The 24,348-nt window shown below is 51.2% G+C and overlaps 1 protein-coding gene across 8 annotated transcripts in view; it reads left to right on the top strand.

Annotated features, from left to right (window-relative positions):
* Positions 1–24,348, top strand: part of CASZ1 (castor zinc finger 1) — a 143,030-nt gene that overhangs the window by 6,022 nt on the left and 112,660 nt on the right. The window contains exons 1-3 of one of the 8 annotated variants that reach the window (XM_053577299.1): positions 21,496–21,994; positions 22,575–22,631; positions 23,252–23,464. The exons of 4 other annotated variants lie outside the window; for them this stretch is intronic. In XM_053577299.1, coding sequence (XP_053433274.1) covers positions 23,347–23,464 — 118 coding nt within the window. In that variant the 5' untranslated portion in view covers positions 21,496–21,994; positions 22,575–22,631; positions 23,252–23,346. Of the gene's footprint in view, positions 1–21,495; positions 21,995–22,340; positions 22,632–23,251; positions 23,465–24,348 lie in introns of those variants that run through there. 3 more of the 8 variants (XM_053577297.1, XM_053577301.1, XM_053577302.1) reach the window with 3 other exon arrangements.

The following is a 24,348-nucleotide window of genomic DNA, read 5'->3' as shown; positions in this document are numbered from 1 at the left end:
GAGAAGGCTGAGCTAGTCTGATGCTGAGACTCCAGCGGAGTTGTAATTGAGCCCGTAACCTCTTGATGTCTATATCAGAAAAACAGACATGAGCAGAGGGAACCGAAGAGAGGCAAACAAGCCTTGTAGAGGAAGAGAGGCAGCTCAGGGGGAGATTCAGAGAGAGAGAGAGAGAGATTTAATTTATAGACATTTTAAAAACCGTAATTTCATTAGGATCTGTTCTTCCCTTTCTCTGAAGGGCAGCCCAGCAGCCGGATAAGGCCGATCCCTCTGTCCGGGATGCGTGGTGTGGTTTGGTGGGTGTAAGATGGAGCACCTTTGCCAGCTCCCGGGGTATGTTTTCTTCCTGCCTACTTTCTGCTGGCTTCCTTATTTTGAAATTAAAAAGTCCCAGAGAGGCAAAAGTCAGCAGTGTTTCTGACTGCCTGGTGATCTCTCCTGTGGGTGCCATGCCGTTCCGTGTGTGGGTCTGTCTTCTGCTTGGGCGGTGGTATCTGTGCCTTCTCTCTGTCTGTTTCAGGGGCAGGAGCCCCTGGGAGAGGGGAGCACCCCATCTCTCTGCCTGCCTCAAGTTCACCAAGTTAAGGTGCTATGGTTCTCAGGCCACAGCTTAGGGGGAAAAAACGAGAGCCTGTCATAAATTCTGCAAAAATTAATCAACCGTTTAAGAGCTGCACGTTAACGAGGTTTTGCAGGCAAGCTGGGCCCTTCTCCTGTTCCCCCTGTTCAAAGTCCAGCAGAGTGAGGGGTCACCTGGACTGTGAGAAAGGAAGGGGGAGTTTTTTTGTAAAGCTGGATAATCGAAGACAACTACGGATAGGGAAGAAGACAGATGGATTTATTGAATATAAATCCTCAAGTAGCCTTGTTCCATATTGTTGGATTTTTTTTTCCCTTTTGGTGTGGATTTGTCCTGTGTGTCTTTGGTAGAAAAGACTTACAGAGAACGAGAGCAAGGGAAGGGGCGGGGAGAGGAGAGAGAGAGAGAGGGAGGGATAGAGAAGAGAGAGAGAGACAGGGACGCTTCGGAACTCATTATCATTCTTAATAAGTCTTAAGGAATAAAGAAGAGCATTGAGTGTAAATGCTGGGTAATCCTAACACTTCTCAAGGTGAGAGGAGTCTTGAGGACACAGAGAAAAGAAAAGAGCAGAGGAGGGGGGTGGAAGGTGGAGGACCCACAGGCAGGTCCAGGGCTTGGGAGGTTCAGCAGGAGGCCTAGAGGCTGGGTGGGGGGACCCCCAAGACATCTCAGGCAGGGTGGGTTGTCTGAGTTGAGATAGGGGATCTCTAAGGTAGGATGACTTGCTAGTGGCAAGGAACAAGAGTGATGGGAACAGCCTAGGTGAGCGGTGTGGGCAGAGGCCATGGAGCCTTTGCCTTCTGCTGGGCACCCTGTCCCCAGCCAACCTAGCCCCTGCCCCTGGCTTCAGGTTTCTGGAGAAGGCCAGGTGGGGGGCAGGGGGCTTGGCCTAGTCCAGGCTTCCCCTTGCTGTCTCCCTGGGTTCCCCCAAAGTGGCGGCTCGGGGAAGCTGCAGGGCCAGAGCTGCGGCCAGAGCTCAGCTCTGGACACTAGGTGGCTTAGAGGATCTGTGAGGTTCTCCAAGGCGGCGAGTGGCTGCTGGCTTCCCCTCTCTTCCTCGCTGCTGGTGGGCTCTGCTGTGTGTTTCCTCTGCCGGCTCGGCTGGCGGCCTTGGCAGACAGGCAGGAGGGCACTAGCCCAGGAGCCAAGCCCTCCCGGTGACCAGCTTCCAGGCAAAGTGGGCATGCGGCTGGAGGCAGTTCCTGAGCAGGGAGGCAGCCAGTCAGGGACATTTGTAGCAGGGACGATGGGAGTCCAGCCTGTGCTCTCTGGCTGCTCTATCCTGGGCCATCTGAGTGTGAGGCCCTGCTGAGCCCATGGGGTCTCTGGACTGTGCTTTCCCCCTTCTTTTTTGAATTCATGTGTCCCCTTTGAGCATCTTCTTAATAAAAAAAAATCTTATAAGCATAAATACTGCTTATGGTTCGAGGGGTTTCACAGATTTTATAAACCCAGCCTGAGGACTCCCTAGGGTCCCTTGTTCTTGTGGGCTTCTTGCCAGTTCTCTGGGATGGGGTGGGAGGGAGGAGGCCAAATTCATCCTCACCCCTCCTGGTCCTCTGTTCCCACCTGCCTCCCTCCATACTAGAGGAGAACAGTGCCGTCTCAGTGGCACATGGGGGACCCCCATAGAGGGATTGGGGCCAGCACTCAGATTGCTATCTGAAGACCCTCACCTACTTAGGTAGATGCCCCACCCCAGGCCAAAGGCAGTCTCCCCGCGTCCAGCTGACATTCTAGGGGATCCGTAGGATGTTTGAGGAAGGGTCTTAGACTAGGTCATGTTTGACCCTTGGATAGTTTTCCCCAGGGACTGAGGTCAGCTTGGAGAAGGGCACAATTCAGATTTGACTTACTGCAGTTAGTTAAAAACAATGATTTTTAACTGTTTCTTTCAGAAAGCAACTTCGTGAGAGCTCGCAGAGTGGGTATGTGGGAGTTAGAAGTGAAGACTGATGTCCAAGCTGGTGGGAAGCCTGGAGGGAGAGCAGGGTGGGTTCATAGCGAATGGTTCCTGCTGCTGTTTAAGGGCGGTCATGGCCAAATCTCATGCCCCAAGCGTGCCTTGCTGACAAGATTTACCGGAAGGAAACCTTGCTGCCTCTGCTGCTGGTCTCTGGGTGGGTGAGCGTGTGTGTGTGCGCGCGTGTGTAAATGAGAAGAAGGGGTGGGGGAATGAGCTCTGCCAGGCTGGCACCCTTCCCCAGCACTAATTGCTGGCAGAGTACCCACGGGGGCTGTGCCAGCGTCTCAGCTCCACCCGCCCCCCTCGCCCCTGGAGAGCTCAGCTGTGCAGCTCACTATGTGAGGGCCATTTCCGGGCCCACTCGTCCCAGCAGCTCCTTTGGGAATTTCAGGGAAATCTGATCCTTGGGGAGACCATGGATCAAGCCCCAGCATCTCTGGCTGGGAATGGTAGGGGGCAGGGTGAGACGTATGTGGTCCAGAGCTCCTCTGAGGTCTGCTGGTCCATTCCCTATCTTTCCAAGCTCCGCACTTGGAGTCTTGGGAGACATGGCATTAGGCATTAGGACACCCCATGCCAGTCTGTTTCTGCAGTAAGTCATTGTATATGTGGCTTTGGGCCAGTCATTTTACTTCTCTGGGCCTCAGTTTCCTCTCTTGTATAATGGCCTCTGACCCTTGTCAGGTTGTCCTGACAATTGGCTGGGCTTATAGCTTTGAAAATAATTAAATGTAATGAAGAATTTATCATGGTTGCATTGTCAAGTGCAGGGTGTCCCCAATGTCACATGAGCTGGTTTTATATGTTATGGTATCAGTCTCGAAGAGGACCCCTGTGAATTCTATTCCTGGAAGCCCTGGGCCTGGATGCAGCGTGTAGTGCTGGGGTTGCATTTCTGTGTCACGTTGGGGGTTGACTATCTTATCTTTGGGAGCTTGGAGCTCAGTTGGAGGGGGTTGCTTTTCTGGCAGAATGGGAGATCCTGTTCAGGATGTGGGGTATGCGTAACTGTTTTGTGCCTCTGGAGCCCGCAGGGTCGTTGAGGAGCTGTATGTATCGTAAACTAAGTGTTCTGGAGCTAGTTAGCTGGGGATCAAAGTTGTGTGACCTTGCATCAGTTAACTAGCCTGTGCCTTGATTTTTCTCATCTGCAAAATGGGAATAATAGTGGCCACGTTGTGGGGTTGATGTGAGGATCAGCTGAACAAAGATGTGTGAAATATTTAGAATAACCCTGGTATTAGTGTATGTTACAGGTCCACATAGGGGTGGGCATGGAAGCACTTGCTGGTTACCAGGGATAGGGGAGGGGGGGGAGCTCACTCTTCCTATGTCTGGAGGCTGAGACCCCCATCAGATGTGGGGCAATGTGGTGTTGGTTAGAAATTAAACATTTAGTGTTTCACTCTCACCTCTCCAGGCTGTCTGGTGTCCTCTTGGTATTTTTGGTGATGGGTCTGGAGGGGACAAGGAGGAAGACTGTGCCAACAGGTGAAATCAGTCCCAAAGGGAAAAAGGGGCTATTGGTCTCCCCTGTTTTGGTCAGACTGGATGTTGCTAGAGCTCAGTGGGGTGGGGTGGGGTGCTGAAGAGGTTAATCCAGGGAGCTGTTTGGGATGGGAGGAGTGGAGTGGGGCAGGGCCCTGGGAACTGGCCAATGGTGCTGGTGGGCTCTGGCTATGTGAGCCTGATTCTGGGAGCTGGAAGGGTCAGCCCTGCCCGAAAGGGCTCCCTTATGATGGAGGCTGTGTGGCTGGGAGAGGGATAAGAATGTGGGATTTGGAGATAGGCAGAGCCACATGAGAATTTTGGGCAAATTAATTCCTCTGATCCTTTCTTTCTACCTCTGTAAAATGGGAGTTGGAATTCCTACCTTGTGGACTGAGGATTAGATGTGAAGACAGTAATCTTAGCTGACAGTTGCAAAGGTTTCACTGTGAGTGTTACTTCAGAGCACGTGCTTAGCCCAGTGGTTGGCACACAGTCGGGGCTGCAGGATGAGGATACGATGGTTAATGGGCTAGCGGGCTCAACTTCGTTTGGGTCCTGACCTAGGCTAACCTTCAGGCTTGGTGCTTAGCTTGAGGGCCAAGGATGATGGCCAGTGTCCTTTTAGCCATGGGCTCTGAGGTTTCCCACCTGTCCCCTGGGGCATCCCCCAGGTCTGAGGTGGGGGCAGAGTGGGGCCAGGAGAAGAGGCAGAGGTGTGTGGAGGCAGTGACCTAAGGAGGCAAGGGCACAGGGCTGTTGGGTGGGGGGCACTGGAGGGGCAAGGGGCGCTTATGGAAGATAAGGTGTATGAAACCCCATCGGCCTCTCCCATTTCACTGTGCTATGCCGAAACACCCCGGTTCCTGTTTCACTATCTGAGATCTGGGAGCAGGTTAATTTCCATGACGAACTCCAGGCCACGTGCTCGGTGGATTTATCTAATTAAACTGATGCTTTTTTTCTAAGAAAGAAAGGAAGAGAAAGATGAAGGGAAGGAGGGAGAAAGGAAAGGAAAGAAGGAAGGGAGGAAGGAAAAAAAAGGAGGCAGCAAGGAGCGGGGGAGAAAGGAAGGGATGTGTAAGGAACAGGGAGGGAAAGAAAGAAGGCAGGCTGGGGAGGGGAGAGGGAAGGGAAGATAGAAAAGAAAGAAAGGTGGCGTGGAAGGCAGGCAGAGAAGCTGGAGAAAGAGAGGAGAAAGCTGGAGTGGAGGAGAGGCTTGGTGGCTGAGGTGGGGACCTTCCTCGTGGGCCTCGCTCTGGTCTTCTGGCAATTTTAGTCTATTTCCAGAATAGCTCTTGGGCTAGGAGGATAAGGAGTAGCTAGAGGGTTTTGGGGTCTGTACCATCTAATACAATAGCCGATAGCCCATGCGGCAGCTTAAATTAAACATTCAGTTCTAGCCATAGTTCATTGGACTATTGGAGCCACAGGACTTCAGAGCCACACGTGTGAGCCCAGTGTTGATAGAACATTTGGATCATTGCAGGAAGTTCTGTTGGAAGCTTCCCTCAAAGCTTGGGCTGAGCGGATGAGCCTCCGGAGGACCGTGATGGAGACGCAGTGAGGGGCTGGGCAGCAGGGGTGCCCCCAGATGTCCCTGGGCACCCCCTACCTGAAGCCAAGGCCTCCGTGGGACTGGGCCATCTTCTCTTCACGCTCTGCCACAACTTTCCTCCCTCCAAGGGCAGGGTGAAGGGGCAGAACTGGGTTAAAACCCTCCTCACACTTAGGATGTTTGTGACCTTGGGCAAGGATCTCAGCTCTGATCCTGTGGAATAGGACTGACAGTACACAGAGCCTGCCTCGTTGGGTTCCTGTGATCATTAACCAAGGGGATGCAGTCAGCACTTTGTAGGGTAAGGGCACAGCGTGAGCACTCGAAAAATGGGGACCGCCATTATTATAATTATTATAATTGTTGATATTGTTTTCATAATGATCGTTGAAGAGCTTTTGCGACTGCCTAGTTCTTAGGGACGCTTCCCCACCAAATGCTGATTTATCTGTAATTGACCCTTTCCAGAATTAGTTTAAATGAACCTCCCCCAAATCGTTTTCTTCTGGGAACCCAGTTTGGATTTCTTCTTTCCATTCCTCTTTCCTTTGAGCAAAAGGAAGGCTTGGAACTGCCCTGGAATAAACTCTTATGTGCCCTTCTACTTAAGATTAGAGCCCCATCCCTCCCAAGACATATTATAAGTGCACCCATGTGCGCGCATGTGCACGCGCGCGCACACACACACACACACACACACACACACACACATACACACACATTTTCCCTCTCACATTTTACTGGCCAAGCCATTAAAAAATAAATAAACAAAACCCAAACTTTTAAAATAGGGGTGAGCAGATGTGGCCCAGCAGGGCTGGCTGGGTGTTTTTGGGGGTGGGGGTGGAGCCAGTGGCCTCTGGGAGGGATGTGTGTGTTTATTCCCGGACATTGCCCAGTGCCCTGTGTGCTAATGTGGGGCTGAAAAGTCCCCTGCATTGTGCAGGCTCCTTTCCCCGTGAAAAGGCAATTGAGTCAGTGAGTTCCAAATGGATTGGAGCTGACAGTAAATGAGAATTTGGCAGTGGGTAGAAAACAAGCTCCGCCACCTAACAGACACACACACACACACACACAAACACACTCATCCCTCCCTAAACTCCCAATGCTTGTTTGGTTTTTAGAGGGATTTTGGAAAGAATTATGATTTCTTTTTGTATGTGTCAACATTATCAGCAGGGGTTCTGCTCCAGCCTGCCCCCCACCTTCCCTGTGGCTTCACCCTCCTTCCCCAGGTGGCCGCCCCCCTCCCCTTGCCGCCTCGGTGGCTCCGAGCCGCCAGCGATCCCCGATCCCTGATCCCCGAATGAGTTAAGGGCTGAATCAACTCTAGACCCAGCTGTACACTTTACTCTGGGTTCCTGAATGATGTGCTGTGCTCAGCACGATTGGAGACTGTCTGTCCCGGGTGACCTACCGGCCCCCACCCTGCTGGGCTCTACCAGCTTTCCTGGGACCTGCTGCTGAGCCCCAGGACCTCTGCTCTGGCAGCCGGGGAGCTGTTGGCCCATGCTGTAGGTGCCTGTATGGTGCCCTTCCCACATCCAGCCTCCTAGGAGAGACCTATTTTAGTTGTAAAAGAAAGGGCACACCATTTAGATTTGGCATTATCTCTGCGTTGCAAGGAAGACTTGTGGTTTTGAGGGTTCGTGGGTACTGACAGAGCTACCCCCCATAATTCTCCTTTCCACCGTGTCCACATCAGTAAATCAGCCAACACGTATTAACTTGTATAGGGATCCCCAACAAGGGTTCCATGTCCCTAGACCTCCCCCCTTAAACATTCCCAGGAAAAACCTCCAGGGAGGGAAATATTGCCGCCCTGCAGATGTCCCTCCTATTGGTGAAATAGCATCTCTCTAGCCCAGCCACCCTCTGGCAGTGGAGGTGTAGCATCTTTCGTATTCCTGGGAGGACAAGAGGCCTGGAGAAGCACTAATTTGGACAGAATCACAGCCTGCTCCGTGAGGGTGTACGTGTCCCCCAGGGGTTGGGGGTGCCCCTCGTGTGCCCCAATCTGAAAAAGGCTGGCGGAGTCTGCTCGGTTTAGCAGCTATGATGGGAGAAGAGTGGTTAGGTATACAGGTTCAAATCCCTACTTCCCTATTTATTAGGACCGGGACTTTGGATGTATTGCTAACTCTTCTGAGCCTCAGTTTCCTCATTTGTAAAAGAGGATTAATAATAGTGCTTGTAGCATGGGGTTGCTGTGAGGATTAAATGAAATAATGCTGGGAGTGCTCTTGGCACAAAGCCTGGCACGTGGTAACAGAGGGTAGCTATTGTTGCTACTATTACTGTTTCTGCTCTGTCTTGCCCATCTGTCACCATGAAGGCAGAGGGTTCAGGGCTGTCCCTGTGTTTGGACTCCAGGACCCCTGAGGCCAGGCTGTAGCCCCAGCCCAGAGGCTGTGGCCACCAAAAGTCTGTTGAAGCACACTTGCCAAACCAGCAAGGCAACGCGTCCACCCAGTGCAGAGCCCTGGAGGGAGCAGGGGAAAGGCTTGTGATGCCCAGGGCTGGGCTCTTGGACGCCCAGGCACCTGGCCCAGGGAGGGGCCAACTCCCAGCCTCGGGCCGCCATCTTGCTTCTCCTTGGCCTCTCCTCACAGACGAGAGTGTGGCCCTTGCCCTCCCCCAGGAGCAGGTGGCCTTTGCAGCCTGGCACCTGTTCCTGGAGGGCAGCTGCCAAGAAGGCACAAACCCAGGGATTGCCCTGGGTGTCCTCCCGAGTCGTTGCAGGAGGTTGTGTGCTGCCTGAAGGGGCGGGCCTGGGCCTGATCTAGTGGAGAGGTCAGAGGAGGGGCTTGTTCTCTCATCCCAGAGCCCCCTCTTCACCCTCTAGATGAGTTTCGGGGGATCAGGGGTCAGCATCCTGGGGTCTGTGTGCTGGGGTCTTGCTGGGGCCCAAGGGAGAGAGAGACAGGTGGAGGACATGGAGGAAGTCAGAGAGGGTGCAGGTGAAGGGTCTTGCTTTTGTCCCCGAGGGGCAACACATGAGCTGAGTTGATTTTACATTTTCGTGTTATTATAAAAGAAAGGAATCAGACGTTTACCGAGCACTGATTGTGTGTCAGATGCTATGACGTTTTGTGGGATTGAAGGACTCAAGGCGGGCAGTGGTTCAATTCCCATCGGACCCAGCAGCAAATAAGACTCCGAGAGGTTCAGTAACTTGCCTGTGTTCACCCACCTCGTGCAAGGAGAGCTTGTGTTTCAATGGAGGGTGATCTGACTCCGAAATGCAAGCTGTTCCCCATGCATGGAAAAATGGAATCACAGTTTAAACAGTTTTTGAAAATAGTTAAAAGAGAAAAAATTCACCCCTAACTTAACTATCATGGAAATCTTATTTAGTATTTGGTGTGTTTCCTTCTAGTGTTTTTTCCCTTTGGTGGCTGTATATACTATTTATAGCATATGTATTTTACATAATTATAATCATAAGAGACTATAGTTTGGGTTGAAGCCCCAGATGAAGTAGGGTCTCCCAAGCTGGAGCTACTGGAAAGTGATTGATTCTCAGCAAAATAGAATCCTGGTGTTGGCTCCGAGCCAGCTTTTTGGTAATGGGGTTCCTGATGTGGTGTTGGAGAAGGCAAACTGGGTGAATGGAGAGGCATTTGAGACCCCTGTGTTCTCTCCCAAGTTGGTTCGGCTCAGTTAAGTGGTAGAATTTTCCTTTTAACTCACTTCCTTCTTGCTTTTGATAAATGGGAATATTTGTACCATTTTCCCGAATGACCTTCTCTCCTTGGGGTAATGAGAAAATGAAAGTCTTTGCTAAGTGCTTTGAGATATTCAGATATAAAACTGGAGAGCAGAGTGTTGTCATGGGCCTTTTGCTGCCATGGTGCTTCATAAAGAGGAAGGGCAGCTTGGGGGAGAGAAGGTCATCCTGAGAATGAGGGCCATTGCTGGCCACCCACATCTCTCTGAGCACCAGAGCAGGGGAGTTTGTGGCCCTAGCTCAGAGTGAGGAGGGTTTTTGTGGAGCCACATGCCCAGGTATGTGCTCCAAGCCCAGGTCCCCACAGCCAAGGTGATCAGGATCACTTAAAGCCCCCATCTTGGTTTGAATCTCGTGGATAAATGGCTCCATACAAGGAGAGGTCTCCCCCACGCACTGCATAGTGTCAGCCCAAGAATAACACGGCAGAATAAATAACTGTGTCACCTATACAAATAATCATCCTGACGATGATTTCGAAACATGGAAAAATGTTTATTATATGAGTGAAAAAAAAAAAACCCAAACGCCAAGTGTCGTGAATGCCGTGAAAGAAACTATATAAAAATACAAATGCTTATGGACAAAGCTTGAAAGGTAATCCTCCAAAATGAAAATTACAGCATTAGGGTGGTGGGACGAGGGTGATTTGTTATTTTATTTAACAACATTTTATTTAAATTCCCCCTATGATTAAAAACCAACAAAGCTGATGTGTCGGCCCGGCAGGGAGCCCTGGCAAGGGGGAGGGGGCGGGGCAGCGCCAGGCGAGAGGGCGCCTGCACCCACGGCCCCCGCAGGGTGCTGAGCTCACCGGCTCTGCCAGCCACAGAAACCTATGAGATCTCGAGAAGCCGAGGCGTATCGGTGACTCAGACCTTCGTGTTGTGCTGTTCAACAATAGCTTTTGTCCTTTGCCCAAAACCCTAGGCCAGTGTGCTTAAAAAAAAAATTATAAAATTATGAGATAGTTTGTACTTTCCTTACCAGCCGGTGCCAGCTTCGGGCACTTTATTTATTCAAGGTGGGGAGGCAGGGAAGGCGGGGTGGGGGTGGGGGGAGAGACAGAAAGAAAAGAAAAACAAGGTAGAACTCGGACAAGGCCCAAGAAACGTTTGCACCTCAACAACAAACTTTCTTTTGTTTCACCAGTGGGGAGAAAAAAATGAGGAAAAAATGTAGAGGACCAGTTTGAACCAAGTAAAACCCCTGGTGTTTTGTGTGTGGGGTTGATTCTTTGGCTTTTTTGCGGACTGTTTTGCCTTTTATTAGCGGAACATGAAAGCTATGTCGTGAGGCCTACCTCTGGGCCAGAATGAGACAGTGGGGCGACAGAGAGGGGTCCAGGAAGGAAGGGCTGGGGGCAGTGGCTGGGGTGGGAGCAAGGACTGGGGTGGGAGCAAGGACAGGCTGCTCTCTGGCGTTTGGGCCAGTGGTGACCAACTGCCAGCAGCCTCTACCCTTGTTTCTGCTTGGGCTTAATGAAGATTTTTACCTCCCAGTGTCCCAGAAGCCTCTCTCTGCTAAGTGGGACTCAGAATTCCATGTGGATCAGGGCAAGGACAGGTTTGCCCTGCACAGGCTTGGACCAGAACTTTTCTCCTAGTGTTTGGGAGACATTTTAAGAATTGGATTCACTCTGGGAGGCCGAGGCAGGTGGATTGCTTGAGCTCAGAAGTTCGAGACTAGCCCGAGCAAGACTGAGACCCCGTCTCTGAAAAATAGCTGGGCATTGTGGCAAGTACCTATAGTCCCAGCTACTTGGGAGGCTGAGTCAGAGAATCCCTTGAGCCCAGAAGTTTGAGGTTGCCGTGAGCTATGGTGCCAGGGTACTCTACCCAGGGTGACAAAGCAACACTCTGTCAAAAAAAAAAAAAAAAGAATTGGATTCAGAAAGAATGACCTTGGGAGAAAGGAGTCAGAAATGAATGACATTGTGAGTGATCGTGTGTTGTTATGTGTGATTTGTGTAAATGATTGTTGGGTGTGTGGTTGTGTGTGAGATTGTGTTGTATGTGTGAAATTTTGTGTAAATGGTTGTGTGAATGTGAATGATTGTGTGTGAGACCGTGTGTGATTGTGTATAATCGTGTGTGGATGGGAGTGATTGGGTATGAGAGTGTGTGAGATTGTGTATGATTGTGTGTGTAAATGAGTGTGACTGTGTGTGCGAATATGAGCGATTAGGTGCGAGATTGTGATTGTGTGTGGCAGTGTGTGCAGTTGTGAGAATGGCTGCATGTGACTGTGTGTGGTTGTGTGTGAGAGTGTGTGAGTGATGACATAGGAGACTGTGTTTGACTGTGTGTGTGGCTCTGAATGTGTGTTCCTTTGGTCTTAATTGCTTTTGTCCCGGTTATATGGTAGTCAGAGAGAGTAAACTTGATGGGGGCCGTAACCTCCTTTTTTTTCACCTCTTTGCCCCCCGTCTGCCCCAAATCTGCCATCTGAGTGGACCCTGGCAGTGTCCTGGAGCCAGGACTGACTGGCAGTTCTTCCATCCAGATACCCTCAGACTGATTTGTGGGTCTTTTCTTCGGCAGTGGTTTGACCAGGAAGAGAACGGAGGCGTGTGGGTGAAGGGCGAAGTCACAGAGGTCTGAGGGGGCCTGGTCTGGAGCTCATGTGGCCTTCATGGGGGTCCCAGGCCTGTCAGCCTCATTCTGGTGCTCAGGAGCAAATTCCTGCTGAACTCCTAAGGCTCAGGTGGGCTCAGAAGGCACCTTCTTTATCTTTCTGTTGTCTTCGTGACTGTTCCTGTGAAGAAGGCAGCTCACAGATGATGGTCCTGTGTTCCAGATGAAGAAGAAACCAAGGCCCAGAGAGTGCTGGTTGCTTAGCGAGGGTCCCACAGCTAGTCAGTAACAGATATGGAACTGAGACCAAGTCTTTGGGGCTCTTGGAAACCTGGTCTTCTCCCCCAGTGGCTCACGGCAAGGCTGGCCAGTTCCAGACATGGCATCAGGTTTCCCTCCACTTCAGGAAAACAAAGGGACCCTCCTGGAGGGTCAGATTTTGTGGCCAATGTCTCTGTCAAGGACAGAACACTGGATGAAGAGACAGGACAGGGGGTTCTAGCCCCACTTTTGCCACCAGCAAGCAACTACATCCTAAGACCTCAGCTTTGCCATCTAGACAGAGCAAGGAGTCTGGCCCCAGTGATTCCTTCATCCTTTCCCACCTCAGGACAGCTGGAGCTTCCTGCCGCAATCCGGAGTCCCCAGCTGTGCCATGTAGCAAACCCTCTCCCACAACCTGTCAAACCAGAGATGCCAGTTTCCCCTGGGCTCCCCAGAACACCCGCCCCTGTCTTGTACCAGAGAGAGCTCTTTCAGCCATGGTGGGCAGTGTCCCCAGCCGTGCCCCTGTGCACCTGCTTATTGATAACTGTGTGTCTGGATGTGTCTCATGTTGGAGCCCTTTGGTTTGAACTTGCTGAACGCTGAGAGGCCGAGATGTGAGACAGTTACGAGCAGGGGAGAGAAGTGGCACCCTGTGACAACAGGCAGCTGTGGAGAAAGGGGCAGGCTCCATGCCCGGGGTGAGCACCATCTGGGCAGGAGGCCTGGCTTCCAGCTGTGGGGGCTCCGGAAGGGCAGAGCCTGGGAGGAATGATTTTGAAGCCACTACTATGGAGATTAAGGGGATGAGAATGTAAATCTCAAGTAAAAAGGTAATTGAATGTAATAGCAAACACTGCTCGCTCTATGTTAATTTTAGCTCTTCCCCTGGATACAAGACGCTGTATTAGTGTTTTATTACCATTTTGTTTGCACTAATAAAATAGTAAAATTTATTTCAAGGAAGTTGAAGGATGGTTTTACAATGCAAATTTGAAGAAATTGGACTTTTCATTTATGCCTCTGCTATTTTAAACCCTGACGGGTGTAAATTAGCTATAGGGACCAAGCAGACCCCACCGATAGGGGATTGGGTGGCAGAAACCCTGTCAGAGGTTCCAGACAAGCTCAGGGCAGAAGGCAGAGCGTGCTCCATGGCAGGGGAGGGGGCGGGTACTTGGAGGGGGGGAACCCATTGGGTGGGACAGGGCAGTGGGTGAGGGCGTGTCAGGCATGAATGACTCTGGGTGTAGGTGAGCTTGTCACACACTGAGCTGGCCGGGAGACACACAAGGCCACCAACCTCAGGGCTTCGTCTTCCCTCTTGGCCCTTTGGCCTCCTACCTGTTCTGACCTGGGCCTCTCTTAACCTGGTAAACAGAGGAACAGAGCAACCTCTTTGTCCAGAAAGGGCCAGTAGAACAGATGTTCAATTCCTACCTATCCTTTTGAAAGGTGCCGAAGATTGAGGAAGCAACAGGCGCGTCGAGGAAACACTGGGCCTAAAAGGAACTAGGCCCAGGCCAGAAAGGAGTGCCACACAGGTTCCCGGGTGTATTTACCTTCTCCATTCTACCTTTCAACCCAGGCATGCTTGAGAAACCGGGAGCAAGACTTTCTTAAGAAGTCAGCATCCCATCAAGTTGGGCCAGATGGACCCAGATGTGGCATTGTCCTTGAACCAAAAAGCTAGAGGACTGAATTAAAAAAAGGAAAAAAAAAAAGAACCCCAGTTATCTGAATTTTAGGGAACTGGATGATGGTATAGGTAGGTGGAGAAAGGGGTGATAGGAGAGTCTCATTTTGCATTTTGGGTGAAGAATTCAGGTTGGATCTTGTTTGATCCAAACCGGTTTGTTTATCTCTGAAAAATTATCTGCAGCAATGGCCCAAAGCAATGCATTGGGGGACCCACTTCCAAAGGGTAGGGAGCTGAACAAGTGTTCTGACGTCTGGCGGAGTCTGCGGCATGTATTGCCCAGGGTTTTCTGGCCATCTGCCTGGTGTGGGGAAATGGTGAGCCCGTGTCGCCGGTCTCTAGCTCCAGCCCTAGGTCTTGTGGAGTTTTTCTCAGCGTGTTCTCCCTTATTCTGGTGGTGCATGTGTGTGTGTTTGATGCAAAGATTCAAACTGTTGCTACTGGCCAGGCCAGAGTGGGGCAACTGAAGGCGTCTGTGAGAGAAACTGGAGCTGAGATGGTTGCAGGGGACTTGAAGACCCCCTTGACTGCAGATCACATGAGCTCTGAGTGTAAGGACTCTCCGCCCATGGGTTGCAGGGAACTTGGTGCTAGGAGAAAAGAGGGTGGGCACAGATCCCCCTTCTCTCTTGATCAAGAATCCTCTAGGCTTATAGGGTTCCTCCTGGAGCAGGGGCACCTGCATTGGCCCAGGTGGTGGGAGCAGGGCCAGTGCTCTGTGTGGCTGCCGACAGAGCAGGAAGCTTCCCCATCTGGGCCTCTTTGGGATCCTTTTAGATCAAGGGGCTGTGGATGGGATTTCTTACCATCATGGGGCTTAGCGAATGTGAAGAAGGCAAGAGACTCTAAGCCCAGCCCCATAACAGGCCAGGAGGCCCTGGTGGCTCTGGGCTGGTAGCTAAGGAGTAGAGGGGGTGGCCCTGAGCTGGCAGAGGTAGCCATGGCCCAGGCAGGTTTGAGAGTGTTGCTGACAGGAGTCAGAGATGGGAATGTGTGTAAGTGGCCTGTTGTTTAGCTTTTGAAATGGTTTCTCCTTCTCTGAGAGTGGGGAAATGCCCACTGTGTACTCAAGGATTTAGAGACGGCATCAGGCAGGGGGTTACACTCTGGGTGAATTTCAATCCAAAACTGTAATTACATCAACAAGCAGACAGAAATGGGAAAGGAGGATTAGTGGGGTGCCCCTTGTGAGCATGGTAGTGGAGGGTGCACCAGGAGTGCTGGGCCTCTTCGCAGGCATCTGCCAATTCTCTTAGTCTCGACCTCTATGCTGGGGTGAGAGCTAGGGTGAGTCTCCCTGGAGCACCACAAGTACAGCCAGGTTCCCTGGGGAGCCATTTTCTCCTTGTCTACGCTTAACTTTGCTCAGCCCATCTCTAGAGAGTCAAGGTCTCTCTGAGCAGCGCCAGTGCTGTTCCCTGCCCTCACGGCCTCTTCTAGTGTGTGTCTGCTCCAGCCTGGAGTAGAAGGAGGTTTGAGTGATGTGACTTTCTTTTTGGCATGGGCTATGTGCGTTGGGGACAGGGTAACCCAAAAGGAGACCTGCTACTTTGTCCTGTTTTGTTTGGGGGAGCTTCCTTCCTGATCTGTAGTGCTTCCCTAGTTTCCCCTTTAACCTGGAGAGAAGCCAGAACACCTAGGCCTTTTGCCCACACACTTCTGACCCTGCCTCTCATCTCGCTCAGCCCCCTGGGGTGTGGCGTGCAGCTCTCCCTCCCTCTCCCTGCACCCCTGCACCTGTCAGCTGTCTCATTGACTGTCTGGCTTGGCTGCCACCCATCCTGTCCTCCCAGGCCAGCTCCGCCCCCCTCCCCCTCCCCCAAGCACACACTCCCCCCCCTTCCTGTCTCTGCCCACGTCTGTCTCTACCTGCCCGTCGCCGGCACACCTGAGAATCCGAGGCCGCCTAACGGAGTGTGGGGACGGTTCAGGGTGTTTACCAGACAGCCAGGATAAGGTATTAAATCCTGTTGCTGTCTTCCCAGGGCCAGGTTCCTCAGATGGTTTTCCAAATCCCTAATCTCGGTGCCCACATCCCTGCCCAGCCTATGTTTGATGGGAGCTTTCCTTTCCGATTGAAGCTGAACTGAGCAGGATCTGTCGTGGGGTTGGGTCTGGGTTCCCACCGGTGCATGATGACATGAGCATCCAGCCCCTTCCTCTCTCTGGCTCTTCCTTCCTCTCCTCCTTTCTTTCTCTGGGAATCTTAGTGAATGGGGCCAGGATTCTGCCGCCAGGTGTTCTAGAACTTTCTTGAGCCTCCCACCCATCCAGTGTGGTAGTAAGGCCACCTGATGTAGTGACGGGGGTGTCTCAGCTTGAGCTTAGTGGTAGAGGCACGGGGGAGGAGGAGGAGGAGGAGGAAAGAGGTGAATTAATTCATTAGAAAAACTTGTTTACTGGCTTTGCTTAGGTGCCTCCATTTTAAAAGTCTACGTTTACAATATGTCGCTAATTAAAATACAAAATTAAGCAACAGCTATGTTTTTTTTTTCCCTTACACTTTAATTGCATGATTTTTTGTGATGTAATTTCTGGAAACACCCAGTGTACCTCACGGGGCTGATTGTTTGATAAACCAGAAGCACCTGAAACCAACCCAAAAAAACAAATATATAAATGTGAGGGGAACTTCAGATAGATGAGAAATGACAGAGAACCACAGACAGCAGGGAAAATCCATAAAAATAATAAGAAAAACTTCCAAGTAAGGACATTTATCCTGCCTCCCCACCCCTGCTCCACCCGGCCCCAAACCAGAACAATCTATGTGTCTCAGGGGGAAAAAAGCCAAAAAAGAAGCCAGACCAAGTGGGGCAGTCATTCTCTGTTCCTCATGCCCAAGTTGGCGCTATGGAGAAAAAGCACATGCAACTTAGAATATTCCCTGATTCCATTTCTAGCTGCACCCAGTATTTGCTGGGACTTTGACTTTCATCACTGACCTTTCAAAAGGATTTTCTTTGTCCCCTTGTTCGGAACCTAGATTCGATCCCAAGAGGGGTGCATGGGGCAATGACTGTCCCTCCTGGAAAAAACAAGCCTCTCCATGCTTAGCCATGGCAGACAGTAGACCAGGCATGGGTTTCTGGCCCAGCATTCTTGGCTATGCTAAGAGCATTGCTTCTTCTAGAAAGTAATAGGAAAGGGTGGTCCAAGAGAGGTGTGGGTTGACTTTTACAGACAGCCCCATGGCCTGCTGCCTTCTCTCAGATGTAGACCTAAGTGATGATTGCAAAACTGCTGAGAAACCTGTCAGAAACTGACTAGGGGTGGGGCTGGGAGGAAGCTGGATACCACTGGCAGCCTGGCTGCTGGAGAATCATAGGCCCAGCATCATCTGTGAGCTCTGGGCCTCCTGGGTGCAGAGCATCTGGGCAGCAGGAGCTGTTGGGACAGAGAGGACCTGTAACCACACTGCTGGCTCCTTTTCCCACCCACCAGCTGGGTGTCCAGTTGGCTGGGGACCCCAGGAGCCTCTGTACGTTCTTCTGGGGTAAAAAGAATTGGCCTCTTTTAGAGTCTTTTTTTAAAATATATTTTCTCTCTGATTATAACTCATGCTCATAGCTCTTTGGAAAACACAAAAAAGAATAAAGAAAATAATTTAAAAATGTGTAGTGTAGTAGTTAAAATATGAGTTAGGAAGCCAGAAAAACCTTGTTGTGAACCCTAGCTTTGCCACCAGGCAGTGTAACTTACGGTAAGTTACTTAACATTTCTGAACCTCAGTTTCTTCATCTATAAAGTGAAGATAATTATAGTATATATCTTGTAGGCTGGTGATCCATGTAAGGTACTTAGCACTGAGCTTGGCACACAGCACACTTAAAAATATTAACTGTTTCTGTTACTGTAGCTAATAGTAGTTATTCCTGCAGTGCTTTAATACACCGTTTTTTATTAAGAAAAAAATTTTAACATTTGAGTTATCTGTCTAAACTTAGTCTGTCCAATAGAGTAGCCTCTGGCTGGGTGTGGCTATTTAAACTTTCATTAATTAAAATTAAATTAAAAACTCAGTTCTTCGTCACATTCACCACATTTGAAGGGCTCAGAGGCCCCACTTGACCAGTAGCTGCCTACTTTGTCCAGGTGTCTCTTAATGGCTGCATAGTAGTCCACTGTGTGCCAAATCACACTCTTCTCCTTGGTTTGGAATTTTGTTCCTGGGAGGTTGGGCCGTCCTCTGGGCTCTGATTGGGTCTGCTGGGCTCGCCCTTCTTGCCGCCTGGGCTGTGGTGCTGTCTGATTGGTGCCAGGCAGTGAGGGATTCTGGGAGGAGCAGGTCCAGCCTGCTGATTGGCCTCCAGTGATGGTGCCTGGGCAAGGGGCGAGGCTCTGTCTCCCTACCACACTGCAGCCTGCTCTGGCAGGGCAGGAGGGGGCTGTTCCCTTAGCCCTCCAGTGCCCAGCCTCAGGCTGGCTCATCCACACCCTTCACCTTAAAGGGTTGGAGACCATCTTTGCTTGAGGTAGCAAAGATGAATGCTAATATTCTGCCTCCACTGACCAGAAGGTTCAACATACACCTTGCAGTCCCCCGGGGGGATGGCCCCAGGGAGCAAGGTGGCCTTTCTTGGTGGGGAATGGCATGGTGGGGGCTGGCCTGGCTCCCTGAGGCCTGATCCTAGTGAGGGTCTTCAGCCTTCCAGAGGGGTCCTGACTCAAGACGGTTGTGAGAGTCTTGGAAAGTTGGGGGGCTGGGATCCCAAGCCTGGGGGGCTTCTCCAGGAAGACCTTTCAATGTCAGGTGACCATCCTGTGACTAAGGTTGGCAGAGTGAGAGTTGGGGTGCTGAGGGGGTCATGGTCTTCCCCATGTGCTGAGGGCACAGCTTGGAGAGGAGGGCCGGGACAGGGCCACAGGGGAAGTAATCCCCAGGGCAGTGGGCAAGACAGATAGGGAGAGCCGAAACTGGGCCTGCTGATGTGGCCCTTTCTGCTCACAGCGGATCATAAAATATGGCTCAGATTTTCATTACGGGCTCTATCGATTATCTTCTGGGATGGATGAATTATAGAGAACATTAAATTTTTTTTAAAAAGCAAGTGAGAGAGGAAATATCTGAATGAGTTTGGGTGGTCGATGGCAGAAAGGGCTGAGCCACCAAGCCTGGTCTCTGGGCAGAGTGAGGACCAAACCTCTCGGGCAGGCAGCCTTTGACTCTGGCTCTCAGCTGCCCTGGCCTCCCTGAGCCTGGCCCAGTGATAGAAAGGCCTCTGCCCCCCTGTGCTCCCTTTGCCTGTGCCCCATCCCCTCAGGGATCTGGCCTAGGTTCTGGGAAGGCAGAAAATCAGTTGTTTATAGGGGCTCTGACCTGGAAATAAGACCTTTCCCAGGCTTTGGGCCTTCATCGCTGGGAGGTGGGCCCCACGCTCTGCTGTTTTCCCTCCAGGGACCTCCTGATTATTCATTCTGGAGATGCCTGCCTGGGCAGAGGGAAGGTTCTGAGGATGTCTTGGTCTCCCGGGGTCAAGACTGGGATGGGAACTCCTGAGGAATGTGGATACCTGCCCTGCGCCTGTTAGCCTCCTCATCTTTTTCATTCTCCTCCTGTTCCTTCTGTTAGCAGTCACTAACACAGAGGATTTTCGTTTTCCTTTGTAAACTTGGAAAGAGCGAGTCTGGGTCCCCCTGCTGCACATACAAGTCCAGTGTGGAAAGAAGACCTCCAGAATGCCCGTTCCTTCTTTGCTTCTCCCACTTTCCCCTCTCTTTGCCGAGCAGTGTACTGGTTAGGTGTCAGACAGCTGTGGTTTAAATCCCTTACCAGCATGTGACCTTGGGTGGGTCACATCCCTCTCTGAGTCTTAGTTCCTCGACTCTGCAGTTGAGATAATAATCTGCCTCATCATAGATTATATGTATTAATCTCGAGATGATTATATGTATTAATGTTTTAAAACCATTAACTATTATTATTTTCCTCCTCTAGTATGGCAGAGTCTAGAAACCTTCCCCCTTCTCTTTATTTAGGCTTTTTGATTTATTTGATTTATTAAATGCTTTACAGCGCGTACTATGTGCTATGGACTTTTCTTAGCATGTCACACATAATCATTTAATCTTCATGACTGTATGCAGGAGGAAGTATTATTATCTCTGTTTTTCTGTTGGGGAAACTGAGGCACAGAGAGGTTCAAGTAGTTCACCCAGGGTCACACGGCTTGTGAGTGCAGAGCCCGGATTCATACCTGGGCAGTCTGCTTGTGCGCTAATTTCCACTGTGGCCGGTCCATTGATCTCACGAGATAGCATGTGTGTGTGTGCACCTAGGCACGTGTGTGTGTGTTGCGACAGCCCTGCCCTACTGGTGGTCTCTGGTGCACTCACTTCCTGATCTTCCCACATAGCCTTAGGCTCTCTCAGGAAGATCATCCCTGACCCTGCACTTTCTGGGGCCCAGTCCTGGGTGGCACGCATCTCCCCAACCCCACACCATCCCCTCACCCTCACTTCACCTAGGCTGCTGTGAAAAGGTGGTGGTTTCCATGGACATCCGTCTCCCTCTGGCGACACACCCTTTTTTGTATAACTCTGTTCCCAGGAGTTGATTGTTTTTGGCACACAGCTTTGTAAACTCATCCAACAATTAAAAAGGGGGAGGGGTGGAACAAAAAGGAGACAGATAGTAACTGTGGGGTGAATGTCACACAAGAAGGGCCTCTGGGGGTGTGGGTCCCCTCCCTGTCCCCTGTCGGCAGCAGGACAGCACCTTAAGTGCAGAAAGGCCACATAACCAGCTGGCTGGAAGTTCCACTTGCAGAGTTCTGAATTCTCAGAACTCCACGTTTCCTTCCACTTGAGTGGTGCTCTTGTCCCGTTCCTCCTCCCTCCCTCAGAAATCTAAAGGGGCCCATTCGTGGAGCCAACATAGCCATCTCCAGAGGTCACCTGAAACCCTGAGATGCCGGCTTGGACCGATTTGAATATTTACTGGCCTTACTTTGGTTAAGTGTGTGTGTGTTTGCTCTGTTTGTGTACCATCAAATACCTACTGCGTTGGGCGTACCCTTCGTAGGCTGTGTGAGATCACAGATGAAAAATGCAGTGAAAAACACTTTCGTGCCACAACACATCATGTAGGATTTTTGTATTAAGATGTGGATTTTTTTATTGTTTTTTTTTTTTTTTTCCTTTTCCATACAGCTCTGGAGTTGGGCAATGTGCACGTCTGTGTTTTTGTTTTCACTCCGGGTGGTTTATGAAATCTGCTCATTAGTGCTCTGTCCTCTCCCTACCCAGGCCTGATCTTCCACCATTATCCTCTTGGATGTAGATCTTTGCCCCATCACCTCCCAGTATCTCCTCCCTAAACACGCATTCACTCAGGAGCAAGTCAGTGGCTCTGCTTCCCAATCCCGTGTCTCCCAGGCAGATGTTCACTGTGGTGGGAAAATCTCTGCCCTGCCAAGGATAACACCTCTTAGCCCCTTGTCTGGAGAGAAGAAATGTCCCTTCCCCACAGGATCTTCTGACTTAGGGTGGCCTCTCCTGAATGGCTTCCTTGCCCCCATCCTGTCAGATGACAGGTGGCAATGGGTATACCGTAGCTGAGATGCCATTTACCAGGTAGGTTCGGGGGTCCTGCTACTCACCAGGTGTGTTACCAAAGCCCTTACCATCTGCCACCTTCAGCCCAGCGGAAGCACCTGAGCCTTTGGTTGTGATCTTACCAGTGCTTTCTGGTGGCTGTGTGGGATTTGCTCTAGGCCTGTTTTGAAGGCAGGAAAAGTGAGATTCAGGAGGGGAAATAGTATCAAGTGTGGATGGTTGCTGAGGTCATGGGCAGGGGAGGAGGAGGAAACTTGGAGGTGAATCGGACCTTGGAGCCCATGAGCCAGGCCTGGCTTCGGCAACTGAGTGGAATGACCTTTGGCAAGTCACTTCATATCTCTGTGCCTGCTCCCCCTAATCTATCCATGGGGACTGTAATCATTCCTACCTTTGTGTTGTAAAGATTTGGCAAGATCGTGCATGTAGAGCTTTTGGCATGGTGCTTGGCAAAGAGAAGCCATCTAGTTGGTTAATCTCCTTAGTTCTCACACAGGCCTATCAGCAGGGGGTGAAAATCAGCCATCTGGTGTGCCTTCTGCTCCCAGCATACTACCTGGTGCACAGTAGGTACGCAGTCAGTTCTTATTGGAATTGTTTGGAGAAAGACAGGAAACTAAGTGGTTCCCTTGAACCTGAAAGTTATGAGTTCACGGGGCTGGCAAATGGAGGAGGGAGAGGGACCAAGATGCAGGTTGGGGCTTGGGGCAACTAAACAGAATGAAGCATAAAAACAGCCAATGAAGATTCTGCTGGAGAAGAGGGATGAGGCATTGCCAGGCCCATCTGATTCTGACATGCAGTCAGGGACTACTTCAGTTCCACAAACACTCACGCTGCCCACTGTGGCCAGCTGTTGTGCTAAATGCTGGGGACACGAAGATAATTAAGACCTGGTCTCTGCCCTTGAGGAGTTGAAAATCCAGTGGTGGAGACGGAGTTGTGAACAACTTAGTTTACTCCAGTGTGGATTTAAATGCCACAATGGAGGACGCGTGAGGGGCAGAGTAGAGGGGCATATGGGCCTGCTTGGAGTAGATTCTAGAAGGTTACCTTGAAGATGCTCAGAAGAAGAGGGTGGTGGTGAGCCCAGGCCTTTATAGAGCACTTGTTAACACCCTTTCACATCTCTTGTTGATCTTCCCCACAGTCTGCTAGCTAGGAGGGAAGAAGGTATCACCTCCACCTGACGGATGAGGAAACTGAGGTAGGGAGATTAGATGGCTGTCTGACGCCCTATGGGGGATTCAGTGGCCTAACTGGGACTCAGACTCATGTCCTCTGGTTCTCAGCCTACTGCACCTGGCTTCTCACTTCTTCACCCAAGAGCTGCAAGTCATAGAGACTGGGCCTCTGGGCTCTGTACCTTCTGGCTAGGATTTGGGCTGGCCCCCGGGGCCGTGGGAGGGCCCCAGTCCATAGACGGGCCTGAGGCCTGTGTCCTGGTTTGGTAAATGGGTCAGGCCACTTGGTTGGGGACAGTCCCGAAGCAAGGCCACACCCTGGCAGGGCTGGGGGGTAGCAAGAATGGGGAAGACTGGGGAAGAGGAGGAGGCCCGGCCACACCCTTTATTTAGTTGTTCTTGGCGCCAAAGCTGAGAAGCTCCCTCTGCCCTGTTCAGGCCTCTCAGCTGGAAGAGGCCAGACAAGGACCCTGCTAGGGTCTAGAACACCTTCTTTCCCCATAAATGGAACCTCCCCGCTTTTTTTGAGACAGTCTTACTTTTTCACTCTTGACAGAGTGCTATGGTGTCAGAGCTCACAACCTCAAACTCTTTAGCTCAAGCGATCCTCTTGCCTCAGCCTCCTAAGTAGCAGTGTCTACAGGTGCCCATCACAGGTCCCAGGCTGGTCTCGAACTCCTGAGCTCAAGCAATTCACCTGCCTCGGCCTCCCAGAGTGCTTCCCAGAGGATTCTAGGCATGAGCCACCACGCCCAGCTGGAACCCCCTTCTGAACCAGGACGTGACGTAGGGACTGTTCACCATTGGCATGTGGGCAGACCCTGGTCATTCCAGCTCCTTGCCAAGAGTCAGGAAGGTAGAAGTGTCTCTCTTGACCTCCTTTTCTCTGGGGAAATGTGTGTGTCGCTTTTGTAAACCTGAAAGAGGAGAGTGTCAGCCCTCTGTGTGTAAGATGCTGGCTTTTCGGTGAGCTTTTCCTGATGGGATATTGGAGTAGAGTCCCCCAGCAGGAGAGTATTCTGGGGGCAGGAGCAGGTGGTCTGAGGCACCCTTTCCTCTAGCCAGGGATATTCTGTTGGTAGATGGGCTGCCCAGGGCTTTGGGGGATTCTGGACTAACATGCAGGGGAGTTACAGAGCCCAGAAGAATGAGTCTCCCAGTGGCCCTGAAGTTCCCATTAAAGTGTTTTTTCCTCTTTTTTAAAGAAAAAAATATTCCCAAACTGGAAAACAAAGGAAATCCACTTCCCCCAAATCACACGAAACTCACATTAGGGGCCTGGCGGGAATCCATGGAAACCAGGAAACCCGCTGTTAACCCTGTATGGTGCTGAGGGGTGGGATGGGAGCTGGGCTAAGCCAAGCCTTGCACCACTATCACTATCTGTCTCTAACTGCTCCCCCCAGGGAGCTGGTCTCAGTGGCATTGCCCTGCGGAGGTGGGGTGGGGCTGAGGCTGAAGCCCTCACCTTCAAAGAGCCAAGTCCTCCTTCCACTCAGAAAGGCAGGAGAAGAGGGCTTCGTGCACTCCCAGGAGGCCCCTGGGGACTCTGAGGGCTGGGCTAAGTTGGAGAACCTGCTGGGCAGCTGCCCACACCATGCCACCCCATGGAGTCAGGCTGGAGCCTACTCACACACTTTGGGAACACAGCCTCTGTGGATGCTGCAATCCTCCTCAAAAGGGGAAGGAATGGGCTGAAGTTTTGGTGCCACTCTTCCTGATGCCAGCTTCACGTGCATG

Source organism: Nycticebus coucang, chromosome 22, assembly GCF_027406575.1.
Source record: "Nycticebus coucang isolate mNycCou1 chromosome 22, mNycCou1.pri, whole genome shotgun sequence".
Lineage (NCBI taxonomy): Eukaryota > Metazoa > Chordata > Mammalia > Primates > Lorisidae > Nycticebus > Nycticebus coucang.
This window is presented reverse-complemented; position numbering and strand designations above follow the sequence as displayed.